The sequence below is a fragment of the Sus scrofa genome, chromosome 13 (genome assembly GCF_000003025.6).
Source record: "Sus scrofa isolate TJ Tabasco breed Duroc chromosome 13, Sscrofa11.1, whole genome shotgun sequence".
Taxonomy (NCBI): Eukaryota; Metazoa; Chordata; class Mammalia; order Artiodactyla; family Suidae; genus Sus; species Sus scrofa.
In genome coordinates this window covers 43,132,546-43,153,374 of record NC_010455.5, presented here as the reverse complement: position 1 = coordinate 43,153,374, position 20,829 = coordinate 43,132,546, and the positions used below count along the sequence as shown (strand labels likewise).

Sequence of the window (20,829 nt, the reverse complement as noted above, 5' to 3'; positions counted from 1 at the left end):
GACATAGGTCCAAGTCCCAGCAGTATATGACAATGTGTACTGGTCAACCAGCTAATCACCTCACTACTGCCTCTGCTCATTAATTGCCTGTGCATGTATAAAATATCAACCAGGCTTTCAAAAGTTCATAAAGCACCTACTCCCAGGAAGGTATCTTTCCAATTACTCAATTGCGTGAACATGAAGGGACTGAATCAGTGTATCAGCATTTTATTATACCTTCAGTCTTATGCAGTTTTAGGCACACAGTTTTAGGAGCCTTCATTTTCTCCAAATTTGCACAACAAATTTAGAATCCCTGTAACACCAAGCAAACTGCTATACCTGTAAAGTTTCCTCTAATATTTGACTTGAACCCATTACTTTCCTCACAATATTGTGCAAGAGGACAACACCCCCTTTGAAGTTAAAAACCATAATGTCCCACTGGACAGCTCAAGCCTCCATTTCTGTATCTATGGACAGGAAATAGTAAAGTCCAGATGTCAATGGTTTCACTCAAGAGTGAGCCCGATCATCCTTCCCTTCCCAGCATCTCAAAAGAGACAGGGGTCCATGGTTAAATTCAATGCTGATCCCATTCCTGTCAAGCAGAGCCAAACGCTCCTTGGATTCAAATTAGGCTACTTCCTAGCTGTATTTTCTGTCTTAGCCAAACAATTCAGTCTTGAATTCTCTCTGCACACCTAGAGAAGGAGCATCTACCTCAGAGTCTTTCCAGGGGGATGAAAAATGATGGAAGAATGTGTTGAAAAAAACTTGCCACTCTGGCCAATTGTATTGCTACCTTATGGTTTTGATCACTGATATACTGTAATATACATGAATATATTATATATTCAGCATTTTCAGGCCAAAAGATAAGGATATAGCAAACTCCAAGGTAAAAGAAGCAATTCTGGGTGCTCTCATTCACACTTTTGGATTCTGCACCACTGCTCGCCCCCCTCACATTCTTGTGGCCACATGCTCCCAAACTGGTAAGCACAAATCTCACATCACAGCGGACAAAAAGCCCCACAGCTGTGTGCAGCCTGCACTCAGAAATGCCTCAAACACAGAGTTAGAGAGCAGAAGAAAAAGAAAGCTGCAAACCCTTTCTATTAAAACAAGGGCTTTGGTTGTATGAAGAAAAAGCTGATTTGACCTTCCCTCTCACCCTAGAGCTTTCACGCCTGCCGTCTGATTAGCTAGTGTCTGGAACTAATTAACAGGTGTGGCAAGAAAGAAAGAGGGAAAACAAACTTTGGCAACTTTCTCTTGGGGAACTGATGACTCTAGATTTACAACAGCTCCTTTAGGACAGAACTAACAGAGAACTCAGTGAGGCCGGTTCATTATTCAGTGTTCATCTATTCAGTCTTTCAAAGTACCCACCACCAAGAAAGAAGAGTTAAGAATTCATCACTGACTACATGATGGCTTCCTTGGCAATAGATGGTGCCCAAAATATCATGGACAAAAACACCTGAACAGACTAAGCTCGAAGCCTTGGGGATGTCAAAGGGCGAGAATACATGTCTGCTGGCCTCTGGAGCTAAGACAGCAATGAAAGAAGCACAAATATTTTCTCTCCATCAAAGGCATTACTTCCTTGTAACTACTCAGCAATCTCCAGAAAACAGTGCAAATCACACACTACCTTGCAAACAGGCCCTCTGCAGATGAAAGGTATAATTATATCCTGTGACCCAAGGTAACTTACCAAGAGCTCCTAAAACGTTTCTGTAGCCAAAAGAAAATAATAATCTTTAAGTCTCTTTATTTTTGGCCACAAGAATAAAATACACTTACCCGGTAAGGATTTTTTCCTTCATTTCTATTAACACATATTACTTATTGAGTTTAAAACATACTCAGGCATTTCATCAACCTTATACAGAATACAAAGACTTGAGCCTGTACAGTGGACTAATGAAAGAAAGAAAACACTGGAGTTCCCACTATGGTGCACTGGGTTAAGAATCCAACTGCAGAGGCTCAGGTCACTGAGGAGGCCTAGGTTCCATCCCCAGCCCAGCACAGTGGGTTAAAGGATCCAGCATTGTTACAGCTGAGGCTCAGATTCAATCCTTGGCCTGGGAACTTCCATATGCTGCACGTGCAGCCAGAAGAAAGAAAAGGAAAGAAGACAGAAAGAAGGAAAGAAAAAGAAGGAAGAGAAGGAAGGAATAAAGAAACAGACAAGACATCTGTCCAACTTAGCCTCAGTCCTCATTCACCTGGCATTTCCCCTTTTAGGACTCAGCTTTCAGTCTTAAAGTACCCAGAGTCCCATCCAACAAGTGCAGTTTGCAAGATGTGCTGCACTCGTCATCCACATAATAGAAATACCATGTTGTTAGGAAAAAAAATCACTGGCTTTGGAGTCAGAAGCCTGGTTCCACCACTTTCAAAGGTATCTGCTACTAAGTTTCTTAATTAACAAAACTTCCATGTGCTCACCTGGGCAACACAAGGATGAATTTCAGATAAAGTATGAGGCCCACCATACCTGTAGTAGGTGTTCAATAAGTGGCCATGCCACACTGTAAACACAACTGCAGAAGGAGTAAGATAATTTCCCAATACCCTCCCTCTGCCCTGAAAGACTGACTAAGCACGGAGGTCTTCATCCTAGAAATCAGGGCTTGAAATAGAAAAGACTACACAGGAGGAAGACTCGAGACCCAGTGAAAGGACAGGGAGGGGGCAGCTGGGGAGGGGGCAGCTGTCAGTAATAGCAGACACAGGCAATCACAGCATCCGGCATCCTTAAAAAGAGATGTGCCTTGGTAATTCGCAAGGGAAACACTAAAGCTCTGTGTGGACAGAAAGGTCTGGAGGACTATTTTCCTTTAAGAGTCACTCTGAAATCTGGCTCTGCCAAAGAGAATGAGAGAGTCCTCGGGGAACTCCTTTTCTTCCCCTTCCCACGTGGGCGCACACAGCTGCTCTCATCACCCTCCCCTGGGGTTTCCAAGGCAGGCTCAGGGTGGGGCCTGAGGACCCATGGACACTCCTTCAACAGCCTCACTTGAAGACTTCAACATCCTTCTTTATCCCTCGTAAAAGAACTTACAACTGAAACCCAGATTCTTATCACCTGCACCAAACAAAGGGCATGTGTCCACCCTGCCAAAGATTCCCTGGGAAGGAAGCAGCCCCATCCAGAACCTGAAAAACAATTAAACAAGGATGGCTTTTCCCAGCCAATTTGGGCTTCCCTCTCCAGCAGCAACCACCCTTGCCCAAGTTTTTGGCCTGCAGATGTACAATGACACACAGGACCCTTATAGGCAGACCTGAGCTTTTTGGTAAAAGTGAGTTCTATGTCTCACACTCTCCCCACTTTCCACGTCCAAATGAAGCAGCAGATTGGCAAGGATAGAACATTTACTCTATGTGGCAGAGCCTCTCGTTTTAACATTCTGTTGGAGAAAGGCATCAAACGTCCTCTAGAAACGTTTTGGGAGTTCCCGTCGTGGCGCAGCAGAGGCAAATCTGACTAGCATCCATGAGGATGCAGGTTCAATCCCTGGCATCACTCAGTGGGTTAAGGATCCGGTGTTGCATGAGCTGTGGTGTAGGTCGCAGACGCGGCTCGGATCTGGCACTGCTGTGGCTGTGGCTGTGGTGCAGGCTGGCAGCTGTAGCTCTGTTTGAACTCCTAGCCTGGAACCTCCATATGCCTCGCGTGTGGCCCTAAAAAAGCAAAAAAAAAAAAAAAAGAAACATTTCAGATGTGTCTCTAACCACACTAACACAGAAGTGACCACCTGATTCATCACAACAAATCCACAGCTGTTTTAAAGCTTGGACCACTCACTGGTAATAACCCAGAATTCAGTGTTTGGACCTGGTATGAGGTTAGCTAGAAATGGGAACCTGGGCCTCCAGAAAACCAAATATCCAAGAAAAAAATGCAAGGGCCTGGGAAGTTGTGTGAGGAAGGATTCACTGGCCTCCTCCGCCCGGCAGGAGGGAATGGGCGCTGTAACCCATTAGCACTCTCATCTAGGAGCTTCTGCGGGCCACTGTAAATTTCCAAAGATCTCTAAAGCCCCCTCTGCTTTGTGAATTGCTGAGCATGACCTTGACGGAAATGTTCAAGTTATTCCATGCAGTCCTGGATTGCCTAGGCAGCAGAGGCTGGCGTCTTAAAAGTATGCAAGTCTGGGAGTTTCTGCTGTGGCACAACAGCATCTTGGGAATGCTGGGACACAGGTTGGATCCCCAGCCTGCTACAGTGGGGATCCAGCCTGATCCAGCATTGCTGCAGCTGTGACTTAGGTCGCAATTGCAGCTCAGATCTGGGAACTCCATATGCCATGGGGTGGCCAAAAGAAAAAAAAAAAAAAAAAAGTATACAGGTCTGCTTGAAACCCTTCACAGTTTCCACAAGGCATCATCATCAACTGGAATCAGAAGGAGGACAAAATAAAGCCAGGAACTCTACTAAAAACGTACTCAGGAGCTGGTAAGACAATAATCGTTGTTACTTCCAAGTGCTTCCTATTTGCCCAGCCTACGTCAAAATGCCTTCTATGGCTTACCTCATTTACTCCTTCATCAACCTCACACAGCAGGGACTGTTACCGCATTTCACAGACAGGTAAACAAAGCCCTGACCCTCTATCCTGATGCCAATCAGACTCTCTTGTTTCCTAGCAACAGTGTCTTCCAGAAGGCCATTCTCTCCATCAATGACAAGGGTCTCTGCCAGTCCAGTGTTTTCAAAGGACAGGACTAGAAGATGTTATCATGGTCACACAGGGAACCACAGTTGTGAAATGCTCTTGTGAAAGGTGAGGTAAGGTCTGAAAGAGCACTCTAGACTAGTGCCATCCAATAAAAATACAATGCAAACCAGGAATGGGAGCCACATACATAATTTTAAATTTTATCACATGAAACGGTAAAAAGAAACAGGTGATATTCATCTTAACAGTCCACTTATACCTATATATCTAAAATATTAACATTTCCATAGACAATGTAAAATTTTAATGAGACATTTTACATACATTTTCATATGTCTTTGAAAGCCAGTGTGTATTTTCACACTGAAAGCACATTTCAATTCAGACAAGTTACATTTCAAATGCTCAACAGCCACATGTGGCTGGTGGCTCCCATAATGGACAGAACAGCTCTACAAACATTTCATAGTAAATTAGCTAAGGTTCCACATCAGAAGAGGCTTTTAGGAGGAAAAAATCCACACCCAGAAAAGAAATATGGGCTCACTTGATGTTAACCAAAGTATCTGTACCGGTATGTCACCAATACGACAAATGTATCTGATGTCGGCTTCACGAAAGAATTCCTTTTGCCTTTTATCCAGACTCGTCAATGTCCTTATCAAAAATAATACTGATCAGAGGGCCACTCAAATTTTGAGAAACATGCTACTCTAAAGGTAACAATGAATGTATTCAGAGTAAACATACAATACTTTACCACCTATCAACAGGGGGAAAGGATCCATTTAGTCAGTCACAGTTTTAAAAAACCGCTGTCATCAAACCCATACTTAACACTTACTTAAATAGCTAAGAATTCAGAATGGTGTCACTTTGGAATATAAACAGTCATACAAAAGCCATAGTCTGATGCAAAACCTCTGGGCTTTGAAGAGAGGAAAAATAAGCAACTAATTTTAGATCTCTAAACCTCCATTAATAAAACTTACCTATTACAATATGATGTAACCACCATCAAGAGACTGGACTTTTTTTTCCCTATGAATAAATGAATGTGAGTCAAATATGAGCCCGAATCAATTTCATAGATCAGGAAACCTTTGCACAAGGTATTTGCATCAATACCCGTTCTTTCAGGTCAATACCTGCTATTTAAAATAGCTGTACGGCTTAAAAGTTGTCTGTACAGCAGCAAACCTATTTGCAAGGATATAAAAGCCCTTCAGACATGCCTCTCCTTATGCCATTTTCACAGGTTGCCAAATGTGTCTCAAGACAGCACAGAGATGGCACAAAAGTCCTCTCTCAGGCCAACTCTTGCAAATGATTCCAAGACCCAGTTTAGGCCTTAGCAGGAAAGAGTTCCACTATCAATTAGCAATGTCAGCCATGGCTATAAGTAAAGATGAAGGGCCCACACATGTCACTTTGCAATCCCTGTGAAGAAAAAAAAAAATGCAAAATAATTCAGGGGCAAGAAGACAAGCAATCACTAAATGTTTCAATCTGTACGTACTCAGACAATATGAGGGGTCCCCAAGTTAACACAGAGATATAGCAAGGCACATACAATCTACCCACACGGAATAATTTCAGGAATGAGAATACCAAAGATATACTTGTTCCTTCAAGCAGGAGGCAGTGAGAGCAAATTAAAACCTAATAGCTTCTTTGATACATCTCTGCCAATAGAAAATGCTCCTGATTTAGCACTGTGTGCCTGAACTCATCCACCACCTACTCTGCTAGCAGAGAAGGAACATAAGAAGGCCAAGTTCAAATCCTGATTCTGCCATTTCATTAACTGTGGGATCTCTGCTTTCCCTGAGTTCCAGCTCTCCCATCTTTTCTTAGGATTGTATGGCATTAACTGACGGCATATTTATGCAAGCACTTCTTTCAAAAATCTTAAGCAACAGCTATTAAAAACAGGTGCCATTTATACGGTCCTGTGTGTCTAATGCTTTTCTGGGACTTGGCATACACAATCTCATTCCATCTTCACAAGGACTCTGGGAGGTTGAAAATCATATTTTCCCCATTCCACAGAGGAAAAAAAATCAAGTTAAGTATAGGCCCAAGTTAGTACAGGACAAAGCTAAGATTTACTAACTTGAGCCCGTTAACTTGACTAACTGGAGCCCGTTAACTTGACTAACTGATGTGTGCAATTCCAAAAACATGCATTTGCCACTGGCCTCTTTCATCAGAATCTACCCATCTCAAGTCTCATTTCCTCAAAACCCTGTTAAAGGTCCCTAGGCATTGGAGAGTTATTTCCACAAACTGCTTTGTTTATATGGTCAGAGTGCTTACAGTTCCCCCAGATTCTCCAGAAATCAATTTTCCCTCTACTTGGCATCTCAAGTGAAGGCAGAAACCTCAGGAACCAACAGCTCCCTCACATCAGTTAATACACTGCAGTAACTGCGACATTTTTCTTTTAAAAATCACATCCCAAAAAAATGTCCAGAAAGAACTCTAATGCCAGAGTTACCCACCCTATATCACATAAAATAATTTCAGCAGCTTCTGCACAAATTGACCAATTGAGAAAATGGAGGGCTGATGCCTAAAATTGTCAAGTGATTTTCCACACCCTGCACTCGTGGCCTTTGCACACGTGTAAGCAGAGAAAATGACTGCTTTTAGAAGAGAAAACAACTGGTTGGGAGAAGGATAAAAGAGGGCAAGCAATGACTAGCAATGTGTTCTAGAAAATTTAGCTTCTGCCTAAGCACATTTGGAATAATACGATGCACAGTCAACATTTGTCTAATCAAGGGCATTAGACAGGATGGTCAACGAACATGTCAAGCAAGTGCAAATGGTCAGCTCAGGCAAGCCCTTCTAGAGCAACCTGCCCAAAGCCATTACCAGGCAACAGATCAACATTCACCTTCACTCTGCAGCAAATTCAAGCAAGCTCTGCTGTCCTGTACATACCTCGTGTCACTATTACCAAAACCACCAAAACAGAAATGAGACTACTTCTCCTGGATCCACCCTACAGCCAAGGGCATTGCTGTTGCAAATGAACACCAGATTCACAGAATTTAGCCTAAATTATCCCACAGGAAAAAATGTTATTTTTTTGTAACATTTAAAACCTGACCCTGCTGCCCCATAAGACATCTGACCCCTAATTAGAATATATCATTTTCAGCAATAGATACTCTGGTAACCAGAAATACAAAGTATACCTCTGTTCTTTATCTTCTCTGTTTTTGAAGATGGACTTCAAACACCATGACAATATGTATATATACACTCTGAATTCTCTTAAGAAAGATGTTGACCTGGAGTTCCCATCATGGCTCAGTGGAAACAAATCTGACTAGCAATCATGAGGATGCAGGTTCAATCCCTGACCTCACTCAGTGGGTTAAGGATCCCACATTGGTGGGAGCTGTGTTGTATGTAGGTTTCAGATGCAGCCCAGATCCCTCATTGCTGTGGCTGAGGTGTAGGCTACCAGCTACTCTTCGGATTCAACCCCTAGCCGGGGACCTCCATATACCACGAGTGCAGCCCTAAAAAAAGAAAGAAAAAGAGAGAGAGAGAGAGAGAGAGAGAGAGAAGAAGAAAGAAAGAGAGAGAAAGAAAAAAAGAAATGTTGATCTTGGATACCTTGTCTCTTATGAGGATGCAAAGTGAGATTTCTAGGAAACACATACAATGGTGTCGGTTCTTGTAAGAAGTTCTGTAATTGTTCTAGAAAGCATTAGCCACTCACTCTATCTGTGCTCAGATATGACTATTGAGGATTCAGCAGATGGAAGAAGGAACAAGACCTTGCCCTCAAAGGCCATAGAGTCTAACTAGGCTCTGAATCATATGTGAACAATTCATGTAAATGTACCATATATTATAATGACTTCTTAAAGAACACATGCTAGAATTAGAATGAATGAATCACCTCCTTAGATCTTCCAAGTGCCCTTATTAAAAGCTGGACACTCGGGAATTCCCATCGCGGTGCAGCAGAATGAATCTGACTAGGAACCACAAGGTTGTGGGTTCAATCCCTGGCCTCACTCGCTGGGTTAGGATCTGGCGTTGCCATGGGCTGTGGTGCAGGTCATAGATGCAGCTCAGATCTGATGTTGCTGTGGCTGCAGCTGTGGCGTAGGCCAGCAGCTGTAGCTCTGATTCAACCCCTAGCCTGGGAACCTCCATATGTTGTGGGTGTGGCCATAAAAAGCAAAAAAGAAAAAAAGAAAAAGCTGAACACTCTACTCCACCCAAAGTTCAGATTTTCATATACTGTTGTTGGAAAAATTAAGATATGTGATATTTCTATCATATATTAGAAATCCATACATAACTGTCATGTGCAAAAAACTACTGGGGCAGGGAGATTATGTGAAAAAATTAAGCTCTTTGGCAAGTGACCCACTAATTCACGTGACATCTCCACATTAATTTCCTCAGATTCTACTATATTGGTCACTGGCCTACCCTCCCTTACCCCCACATCATCCCCTTCTTGGTAAGTTTGGTAACAGGAAAGTGACCAAAGGCACTAGCTCTTAAATGAGAACGTTTTTAAAAACATAACTTTTTAAAATTGAACAAGCCAACAGCAACTGAAATCAGCAGTATAACTTGCCCCATTATTAAGAAATATCCAAGCAGCCAAGGGCAAAACCAAGAAAGGACAGGCAGGAGGGCTGGGCTTCAGACCAACAGGAACAACACCATTTCATCAGCCAATGATGCACGTGCCGGCACCCGAGCATGCACACACATTTGTGCACAACCAATCCAAGCAATACAAAACCTCAAACAAGCAACACCAGGAAAAAAAAAGAAAAAAAAAAAAAAACTGTCCCTTGGGTAGAAATCTAGAAATCACCTCTGCGAGTGGCAAAAACCTCCAGGGATCAGCGGAGTATTGTAAATAACCACTGCAGGCCAGATGAGTGGCCCACCTTGGGCAGTCACTGTTTAATTCCACTTTACTGTTGTCGTCAAGCAAGACATACACCTTCGGCTGCTATACCTTCCGATTTTCCATAAGTTACCCAGATGTTTATAAGACGCTCCCATAAGGGCAGGCATCTCCATCTGTTTTGGTCACTACTGTCTCCCCAGCGCCTGGTACAAAGCAGGTATTCTGAATCTACTTGTTGGTAACATGAATGAGAAATGCCCTAATTTTCAATTCAACTTTTTTTCGACACAGTATGGCCAAACAGAACACCAGCTGGCCAGATGCCCCCTGCAGAACTCCAAAAAACCAGAAAGACTGTCCTTTCTCCATTTCTCTTTTCCAGAGGAACTTAGAGAAATAACCTGGAGGTTTCTTTTTAAATAAAGAATCTTGCTATCACCATCCCAATCCTAAATCACATTCAATAGTTTTAAAAGCCAGATATAACCTCACTGGCATTGGGGAAAAAATTACAGCTTTTTTTTTTAACTTGGACTCCAGGAGAAATAAGGTTTCATGTTTAAAAACAAAAAATAGCTTATAGGCATTTTATGACCGAAGATCCACTCACTACTTTGTTTGCTTAACTCCCTCAGGAAATTCTCCCACCAGGTTTTTGAACAAATCAAAGGGTTCCTAGCAGCTTAAGAAGCAAACTCTCAGAGTAAAGCTAACAAGAAGGACCCCTCACAGTCACATTTCACTATGGACTAGGCATCCAACTTGTATACTGTAGAAAGGCCATAACCTCCCAAACCACCCAGGCTGGAAACAACAACCCCTAAAATTCCAGAAGAATTTTAGAACTCATTTAGTTAAGGGTGAGGAAAATAACCTCAAAGAAACCCAGCATCTTGCCCAGATCCCACAGCTGGCCTGGCTGGCTCCCATGGCTAGTTCTAAACTCCAGAGGAAAAATCCAGAACCCAAATCATCTTGTGCCAAGTATAACTCCCTCAGACATTTTCCTGAAGTTGTATTTCAGAGCCTGCAGTGTACACTTAAATGATATATGGGATGATGATAATACCCCATTATTATAACCCTATTCAACGCCATAAACAAAAGTTCTCAAATTATAAACTAAATCAATGTAGATCCTCCTTGGAAGAGGAGTCAGAGAAACCACCAATAAACTCACTCTATCCATAGTTATTATCAGCTTATTCAGAAGCTAAAGTAATTTGTGGAAAGGTCGTCTCTTCAATGTAACCAAATAAAATCCTATACTAATTGCATTACTTCTTTATTTAATTGTAGCAAACACAGGAAGATACCTTTATTTTCCCCAGTGTTTATGGTACTTGCTTACACAGGAAAAGTAATAGCACGAAATATGAAAAGCCTTTCCTGTTCGATTAGGAAAAACATCTTCCAAATGCATATCAACAATTTTTACTCAAAATGATCCTAAGAATGATTAGAGAGATATAATCTCTTTTTATCATCACTTAGTACAGAAGTTACCTTGAACAAGTCACAACCTCCTTTCCACTTTAGTCTCCTTGTCTTCAAGTGAGGATAGTCAAGATTTCTTCCAAAGAGGACTAAAGGCATATAAAAGTTCAGGCACAGCAGCTAGATCACGGCAAATGCTTGGCCATTGTGGGCCGTTATAACCACTGCTCCCATTTTAAGAGATTAAAAACCGAGGCCATTTTCTCAGCGTAACACTGCTGCAACAAATCAAGAATTTCAATCTGGACCTCTGAGGTCCTAGTGCGGTTCCTGAATAAGAATTATATATTAACTAGGACTCCCAGACCCCCACTACCACCCAACCTCACTTCCACAGGATGTTGAGTCATTTGTCCAGCGACATAGTGACCATCCCAACTACCCAGCCAAGGCCACAGTCGGCTCCTAACCACCATCCTCAACAAATCGAAACACTTCAGGAAAAGTGATATATATATATATATATATATATATATATATATATATATATTTTTTTTTGTCTTTTTGCTATTTCTTGGGCCGCTCTCGTGGCATATGGAGGTTCCCAGGCTAGGGGTCCAATCGGAGCTGTAGCCACCGGCCTACGCCAGAGCCACAGCAACACGGGATCCGAGCCGCGTCTGCAACCTACACCACAGCTCACGGCAACGCCGGATCGTCAACCCACTGAGCAAGGGCAGGGACCAAACCCGCAACCTCATGGTTCCTAGTCGGATTCGTTAACCACTGCGCCATGACGGGAACTCCAGGAAAAGTGATATTTTAAATTTTTTAATAGAACTCATTTCTTATAAATAACCACTGCATTGTAAATAAATCCTTTTGACAATTCCTGACTTACTTGACTCTTGAAAAGTCAGTGACATTTCCTCACTATGCTTTTTTTTTCTCTTTTATCTTTTTAGGGCTGCACCCATGGCATATGGAGGTTCCCAGGCTAAGGGTCGAATCAGAGCTGTAGCTGCTGGCCTGCAGCACAGCTCACGCCAACGCCAGATCCTTAACCCACTGGGCAAGACCAGGGATCAAACCGCGTCCTCATGGATACTAGCTAGATTCGTTTCTGCTGAGCCATGACAGGAACTCCTGGACTATGCTTTTATATTTGATACATTGCTAATAGCTGCGTCTCTTATCTAAATTATTCCAAATTGATAAGTTGATCTGATTTAAGTGTGCAGTGGAATTCATGTGGCTGCAATGGTGTCAGAATTCAAATACCACTTGGATTCATCTAATAAATGGTATGAATTCCTCAAAAGCATAAAAATGCAATATACTTTTATTGCATATCCACTGCAATATCAACTGACAACTGCTTCCTCTCCTCGTTAGGAAAATAGTATTGCAGCCCCCAAAATAAGACCAGTTGTCCTATTTTCTTACATGGAAGTGTTACATATTCCATGAACTATGCTTTCATTGCTTCCTTTTTAGTTGCTAGATTTCAGCAGCCAACTGTGTCACTTTGCTACAGTCCCAAAATAGCTAAGTCGAGTAGTTCAAAATTGTAGATTGTTGTTTGGTCAGAAAACCATCATGCTGATTTCAGTTTGCAAAAAATTGATTAGAGGGCAGGAGCTTTGCATGCACAGTGTGTGGTTCTCTCTTGTATACTCCACAGGTCTGAATCCATGAAGATATGGAGACAAGGGCATAAGTGTGTTCAAGTGACACACAAGCATAAAATAAAAGCAACACCCAAGGACTACTGTTTGCTTCCCATTCATGGCACACAATTAAAACCCAGAAATGACAGTCACATGTAAACCCATTCTCCTTGTTTACAACACAACAAAGCAGGCCTTAGAAGGGAATTGGGCATTCCAGGGTGCAGGACCAAGCAGCTCTTTCGATAAAGGGTTACACCATATAGAGATCTTGGAGATTCACATGGGTACATTTTTAAGCCTGCGGAAAACATTTTTCCCATTTTGAGCAAGGAAAGTGGAGATCTCCCTTGCGATGTAAGCAAGAAGGTATCTCAGACCTCATTGAGGCGTTCTCATTTCTTCGAACCACAAATTAGTAACAATTTTATCAAATGTACATGGGATATCCTCATGCCAGCCTCACTCTCAATAGCAAATCCAGGCACAAAATCCATGCAAGTTTATACAAATTTTCTGAAAATGTATTTGTTCTTAAACACAGCTGTCTTTTTCAGTTCAATTTTCCTCCTCCTATATACTCTACCCAAATTTCTTTAATACACACACACACAAAAATGGTTACTATATTGAGCACTTATTATTTCCCATGCAAAGTACTAAGTCCTTTAGCACGCATTCTCATTCAAGCCTCAAGAAGCCCTATCACTACACCATTTTGCAAAGGGGATTGGGGGGAGGGGCGGAGAGGTTAAGTAACTTGTCTAAAGCAACACAGCTAGTAATGGCAACTGGCTAGTAATGCCAACTGGCTCAAGACTATACTCTGATATATTTTAAACAACTTTCCATGGCTACCAGGTTTATAAAGGAAATAAAATGAATTAACAAGTTCCAGGCCCCTAAAGATTTCTCCTTTCTAGATGCAGATAAAACAGCACAGTGATTCTCCTTCAATGTGGAAGTTCCTTTCCATCCTCCACCCCAAGTACAGCCGGAAAACCACCCAATTCAGTTAGGGGGAGTTTGAAAAGAGAAACCAGGCACATCTGGAACCTGGTAAGCTGATAGTCATTCCCCCATCCAGCCCTAAAATCACTTTGTAAAATGGTTTTCAAATTAGTCACATCAAGTGCTGTAGTCATAAAAATTCTGAGCCTACAAAGGCCTGGCAAGCCAACTCACACAGCTGATATATTTTTTTCTATCAAAACACCAACTATTTTGCTACGAAAGACATCAGGTGAAATGGCCCTCTAAATCTAGGTGTCCCTGCAGGAGGAGATAACAGCACATGGAGCCCCCTAGCTACCTCAAGCACAACCAGCACTGATAAACCTCACAGGCCTTTTAGGAGCAAACCACAAATTTTTCTGTCATATATTTCAATCATTATAGACTTTTCGGGAAGTCACCTACATTACTCCCAGACTTGTTTTTTTTAAGAGTCATGAACAATTCCTTGGTCTTGGAAATTTGAAACCAAAAGGAACTGTAGGAAAAAGGAGTGAGGGAGTTCCCACTGTGGCATAATGGGACCAGCAGCATCTTTGCAGTACCAGGACACAGGTTCAACCCCCGCCACTCCACACAGTGGGATAAGGATCCAGCATTGCAGCATAGGTTGAAACTGCAGCTGGGATCTGATCCCTGGCCCAGGAACTCCATATGCTGTGGGGCAGCCAAAAAAAAAAAGCAGGGGTTTTAAAAATACATATCATTTTGAAGTTCCTATAGTGGCACTACAGAAACGAACCATGAGGTTGCAGGTTCAATCCCTGGCCTTGCCCAGTTGGTTAAGGATCTGTTGTTGCTGTAGATCACAGATGCAACTCAGATCTGGCATTGAATTCGGCTGTGGCATAGCCAGCAGTTACAGCTCTGATTCAACCCCTGGCCTGGGAACCTCCATATGCCAAGGGTGTGGCCCTAAAAAAGTATATATATATATATATATATATATATATATATATATATATCGTTTTGAAGTGATTTCTTTGTTACAACTCCATGTAAACAAACATACAGAAATAAGCAAAAAAAAAAAAAAAAAAAAGTCAAAGCTAATCAGTTACAGATAACTTTTTTACAGATGTGCTCTTGATCTTCTAAGTGCACAGAACACTGACATAGTCCTAGATTTGGGTCTTTTATCAGCAAGATGGTCACTCCCATTTCTCCAAAAGGCAAATGTCAGTATCTGCTCTTTTAATCACTTGGGAATATTTACTGAGGGCCTCAATGTGTAACCAGGCAACTTTATTCTGGTTCAAATTCAGCAAAGGCCGGCCAGGGAATTCCACATGCAGCTCTTACTGCCTGTTGGGGGCAGGCTCTTTCTTCTCAGAACATTCTCACTTTCCTGAGCCCCTCCCTAGTAGCTACCAGCTTTACCTAGATGAAGCTCAGACAGAAAACTACAAGTGGAGGCAGGGAACATTTCCTTGGGTTCCTTTGTATTATTTGATACACAGGCCTTTTATTCGCTACACAGATGGCCAAAAATGCAGCTTCAGTGATAATCACCCATCACTTGATAATGGTCAACCTATAAGCAAAGCAACACCAAGAGCTTATGGAGGGAGAGGGTGGCAATACACACTTTTGAGATAACCTCAGAGGCTCTGAATTTCTCCCATAAACTCTAATTTATGAAATGTGACCACATGAAAGCTATACCCTAAGATTAGTGTTAATCACAATTTTTGTTCAATCTTGCAACACAGAATGCACACCCACATTACAACTTTAACTTGCCTAGAAATGACACTGCATTATCCTGCATGCTCTAAGTAAAATGCTGAATGTATATTCAGATTAAAAAAAAAAAAAAAAAGGAAAAACAAAAACAAAAAACTTTTTCAACATAAAAGGGAAGAGGTAAAGCAACAGAGTACTGGCAACACTTAATCACTTTCCTCACCTAGGTATTGCTAAAGTGTCCAGACTGTCCTTCTGGTCAAGCAGTTTCTAGGAACATGAGGGAGTGGGTGAGGAAGTAGGAGGGGGTCCTAATAACAATTGCTCTGGGGTATTTTAAATGATCTTTCATGAAAGGCAAGAAAGCTCATTCCAATTAGTGCCTTGATAGGTAACTGGTTATACATTAACATGGGAGTTTTCCAGACTAGAAAGATGAATCTGAAAGGATTTTTTTGTTTTGCTGTGTTAAATCGTCAGCATTCCCTGTACTGTCTCCTGTAAACAACATTCTCTCTTATTCAGTGAAAACGAGCCCATAATTAAGGGGAGATGCCCAGAGCTTCACTATTGGTTAGTTCTTTTTCTCATTTCAGCCAACGTTTCCAATAACCATTCTGCCTTTGGCAACAGCAACTTTCCCTTCTTCCAAAAGGTCCTGTCATGCCTATTTGCACTAATATTCTAACTTCATTAATTTTATAAGATGAACACTGTTTAGAAGGAAACATCAAATATTTTATTCCATGACTGCATCAGAGGGACCAAGTTTCAAAACCAGACAAAGATTCTCCATCTTTAAACAAGATACTTTGGAGAAAGAAGTGGGGGTAGGGACTGCACAATTTCTCGCCCCAGCCCTAAAGAGTAAGATTACTGACTTACAAATACTACTTCTGCATTTTTCTAGGAAAGCCATAAAGGATGTCCACCAGGAATAAAGTAAGTACATACAAATACACCAAGAGAAAGCTCAGAGGAAGATTCACCAGACATCAATCATGGATCCTGCAATTCTGACACATCCAAGGTATACAGCAGAGCTTATCCATCTGAAATGCTTCCAACGTCAGCCTCCTAGATGTAATGTAATTACCGTACAAAACATATCAGAATCAAAGAGAAAGGCTTCACTCAGAGCACAGAAAGAGAGAAGAAATCAATTTAAAAACAAATTTACATTTATGCTGAGTAGCTTAAGGATGTAAAATACATAAAATGTTAACCCTTTCGAAGAACATAATTTATATCCTGTTGGAGGAACTTAAATTCTCAACGATTAGAGATATATGCCAAATGTTTAAATGAACTATATGTAAGACTTGCTTTAGAATAATGAGGATAGTGGGGTGGGTATGAAAGAGGGAAAACTGAGTTGTAGCTGTGGTGGCTGGGTAAGGGGTTCATAGGGGCCCATTATATCTTTTCACTGCATAAATTTTTCCACAAGGGTATTTTTCTAGATGTCAGAGAAGAATATACTATGCACTATATCATGTCGATAACACTTCTGCTCTGGAAAGTGGAAACATCGCTTGAAACACTAATGGCGACTCAGGCCTCACACCTGCCATACTGTTGTTGAGAGCCTAAAAGTCACTGTTTCCCTCCAGCGGAAAGACCCATGCCAGAGTAATGTTTCCAAAACCCTCTCAAATTACTGCTACCCTGTGTCCTGAACAGGAATTAAGAGCAAATGTATAAGAAAAGTTGGAGTGATTCTGAGAAAACAAAGAAAATAACAAGGGATGTTGGTTAAAGTGTCACAAGGAGGACCCTAATCCCACACCATAAACCTTTTTATCCCCCTGTCAGCCAGATATATGCTTCCCAGGTTAGGGCGGGCAAGAAGGGGCTGGCAAGAAGGGGGGTCCCAAAGCGAACTCCAGTCCCCACGGGTTTAGAGCCGCCCAGGAGCAGCAGGGTGGAGATGAGGCCGCCTCCTCGCTCCCAGTCGTAACTGCATGCCCCAGCGGAGCACTCCAGCCCAACCGCACCTAGGTGGCCAAGCTGGACGGGTGGAGGTGGCGGGAGTCTGACTAGTAGCTCGGGGGCGCCCCCTGAGGTCCAGCGGCGTCACAGCACCTTCGGAAAACGGAAAACTGGCATCTCTGGCTCTGGCATTTTTAACTTTGCCTGGTTGCAAAGGCTGCTGCTGCACCTCTCCGGCTGCACTTTTCCTAACCACAACCCTCCTTCCCTGCGCCTCGCACCTCTGCCCCTTAGCTTTCCGACATCCTTCGGCTCCCGGACCATTGTGTGGGCTATTTATTTACCTCGCAGCGTTGGCGCGCATAGTAAATGTGGAAGATGAAAACTGTCCCAGCCCCACACAGGCGGCATCACTGGCAGTCCCATTTTGGATTTCAGGTTTCCTCAGACATCAGTAAAAAGAAAATCCCAGCTGGCCCACTGACTCCACACCCGAACATAAGGAGAAGGCCAGAAGTGGACATTAGAAATTCCTCATACTTCTCAAGGTTGTGCTCCTGCTGCTTCCCACTGCCCCCATTAAAGCGTGACCCTTACAAAGCTCGACGCCAGTAAGCACCTGAGCCCACTCAGCCGGCAAGTCTATTGCAAAGAAGAAAGTCTAGAGGGGGAAGATGATTAACATAAATGCTGAGCGGGGGTTGGGGGATGAAGGGGCACATTTTTAAGAGTAAGTGTCCACATCTCCTCCAGCCCCTGGTGGAGGCAGAATCCTGGTGGGCAACTCCGGGCCTCAGGCTAAGTGTGGACACACGTCCTCGTTCGGCATCTAAGCTGGGATTCTGGGCTGTGGCAGGAGTTCCGTGCGGTTCTGGGGGCAAGAGGATGCGCAGAGGGAAAAGGGGGTTACCGAAGAAAAGGGGCAGGGCTTTGGCTCTCTGTCCTTCGAGGGCACCCCCGTACCTGCAAAGGGGACACTCGCTGCCAGTCCCCGAGGGCAGCAAGAGCGCCCGCGCCCTGCTCTAGTGCTCATGACGGAGCTGGGGGACCCGCTGCACCAAAACCGTGCGCTCGGACCGCCAGGGGACAGGCGGCTGTGACCATCGGGGGGCATATTCCTTTTTTTTTCTGGATAACCCTCACCTCCGAGTATCTAGGAGCTGGTAGATGAGAAAGCAGAAAATAGGGGGGCGGGGGCCTCTTGTCCTTAGGAGAGTGAAAGATGGAAAACGAAATCGCCCCATTTTCCCCATCCCTTTTCCAATTAGGGCAGAGGGCTTGGCCTCCACTTCCCAGGAAGGGGCCGGACAGATTCAAGGGAGCTCGAGGCTGCAGCCAGGAGGGAGAAGGGGGCTGCAAGAGGGAAAATGTAGGCAGCTGGCCTCTGCCCTCCCGGAACAGAAAGAGAAAGGGGGTCGACCAGTGGAGGGCTGGAAGTCGAGGGTCGCAGAGCCGCACACTGCTACGTGCGGTGATTTATTATCTTCATCACTGATCAATACTGTTCCTGTCTTTACCCGAACAGAAAGGTGCGGGTCTGGGCTGCCAGCCGCGAACAGCCTGCAAAAGGGCAAAGATGAAGGTAGGTAGGGCGGGAGACGGAAAAAATCCGCCCCGGCGCGAATAGCAACCCAGTCGCCGACCCGCCCCCCACCACCCACACCCCCACCGAAGCTGTCCTGCCGACCAGAGTTGCGGGATAGAGGAGCCTCGGGCCCGGGCTAAGGGAGCCACGGATCTCCCTAAACCGTCTGCTCCCTGCCCTCCCACAACGGCCAGGGGCCCGGGCCCAAGAAAGCCCCTTTGCCGGAACCAAAGCGCAACCCGAGCCCCAGCCCCCGAGCCAGGGTCGCCCCTGACCCCTGGGACCGGAACGCAGGCTGTTCCCAACATCCCCGATTCTTCACGGCCAGCCTTCAGCTTCCACCGTCTGGGCACCAGCCTCCCCAAAGGGTCGGGGAGCAGCAAATCACGCCCCCCCATAAGCTCCTTCAAACCCCGTCTGAGCAAGGGGCGCACCCTGCGCCCCCCAAACCCACAAAGGCATCCTCCCCATTGCCCCGGTCTCAAAAACCCCAGAGCTCTAGCTCCCCCGAACAGCGGCGAATCAGCAGAATGAGTCTTCTTTTCTCCCGACTCCGGCCCCCTTAGGCCCCCCAAACCCGAGAGAAACACAGACTTCTGCGGCCCCCGGCCCCCTTCCCGGCCAGCCCCTACTTCCATCCTCCCCAACCGCCAGCCTCCCTAAATGCTGCCAGAGCCAGCGGAGCGTATCCCTCTCCCCTTCATGGGCGCCCGACCCCCCTCCACTCTCTCCGGGGTCCCGGGGACGGGTGCCTGAGCTCCGTGCCCCGGGAATAACTCCATATCCCCCGCGCGCGCCGGCCAGGGCCGCGTCCCTCGGCGGCCGGCACTCACCGGGGAAGCACACGACATAATGGAGCACGGAACTGGTGATTTTCAGGAACAAAATCCACCAACACGGTTCCAGTAACCTCCGCATGTCCGAAAACGCACATCGAAAAGAGGAAGGCAGGGGGGTGGTAAACTTGTTGAATAAGTTCTTGCCTCCGTGTGAGCCTCCAAGCCTGGGCTCTTCCCCTGCTCGCCCGCTCAACGGGCCCCCCGCTCTCGGCGGCCCAAGTCCCCCTGGAATCCGGGAAACCGCTGAGCGCCCCCCGGAAAAATCTCAAAAAGTGACCGGGAACGTGGAGCCACGCTGGGGACGATCCTCGGCGGAGAAGGGCTGTTTTCTGTTCAAATAGGAGCGAGCAGGGCGAGGAGTCGGCGCGCGGCGGCGATGCCCGGGGCCCGGGGCAGGCAGGGACTGAAGGCGGCGGCGGCGGCTAGCAGCCGAGGATCCCCAACTTGAATCGGCAGCGCAGCCCTAAAGCCGGCGGGCGGCGGCGGGGCTGAGCGCGGCACAGCGTCTCCGGGCTTCAGGCAGGCAGCTCCTTCCAGGGCCCCGGGAAGGAAGGAGGCATGTTTGCGAGCAGGGAAGGGGAGGGTAGTGGCAGGAGGAGCGAAGAGCCCCCCCAAAATAGAAACGGCTAGAGGAAACCAAGGAAAACACAAAGGATCTCAGAGGGGCGCTGGGGCGAGGGCGCCTTCAGTCCATGCTCCTGAAAGTTGTGGCTCCGGCGCGAGCTGGGGAGGATCGGGGAGCGCGGGGCTGGAAACTAGCCATGCCTCCATACAGGAAGTAACATGTGAGCATGGATCCTGGCAGAGACTTTAAAGCCGGCGAGCGAGCAGGGGGCGCGCGGCGGCGGTGGCGGCGGCGCGCGATCAAGGACGCGCGGAGACTGCGGGGACGCGCAGCGGGGCTGCCGGCAGCGGGCGCGCGCGCACCGCGCTCTTAAAGCAGCCACGCTCGGCTCCCGCCTCTGTGGGGTCCCACAGCCCACTTCTCTCCCCTCGCCAGGCCGGAGTGCTGTGGACTCGGCGGGGGCAGTTTGGGTGCCGAGGGCTGCTCTGGCTGGGTCTCGGAAAGCGGGAGAAGGGCAGC

At 45.3% G+C, this 20,829-nt stretch overlaps 1 protein-coding gene across 6 annotated transcripts in view; it reads right to left on the bottom strand.

Moving 5' to 3' along the window:
* The window catches only part of PTPRG (protein tyrosine phosphatase, receptor type G), a 737,058-nt gene extending 716,469 nt beyond the window's left edge, over window positions 1–20,589 (bottom strand). The window contains exons 1-2 of one of the 6 annotated variants that reach the window (XM_021070772.1): window positions 19,740–20,589; window positions 18,839–18,881 (exon numbers count right to left, since the gene is read on the bottom strand). In XM_021070772.1, coding sequence (XP_020926431.1) covers window positions 18,839–18,881; window positions 19,740–19,757 — 61 coding nt within the window. In that variant the 5' untranslated portion in view covers window positions 19,758–20,589. Of the gene's footprint in view, window positions 1–18,838; window positions 19,690–19,739 lie in introns of those variants that run through there. The other 5 variants (XM_021070771.1, XM_021070773.1, XM_021070768.1 and 2 more) reach the window with 5 other exon arrangements.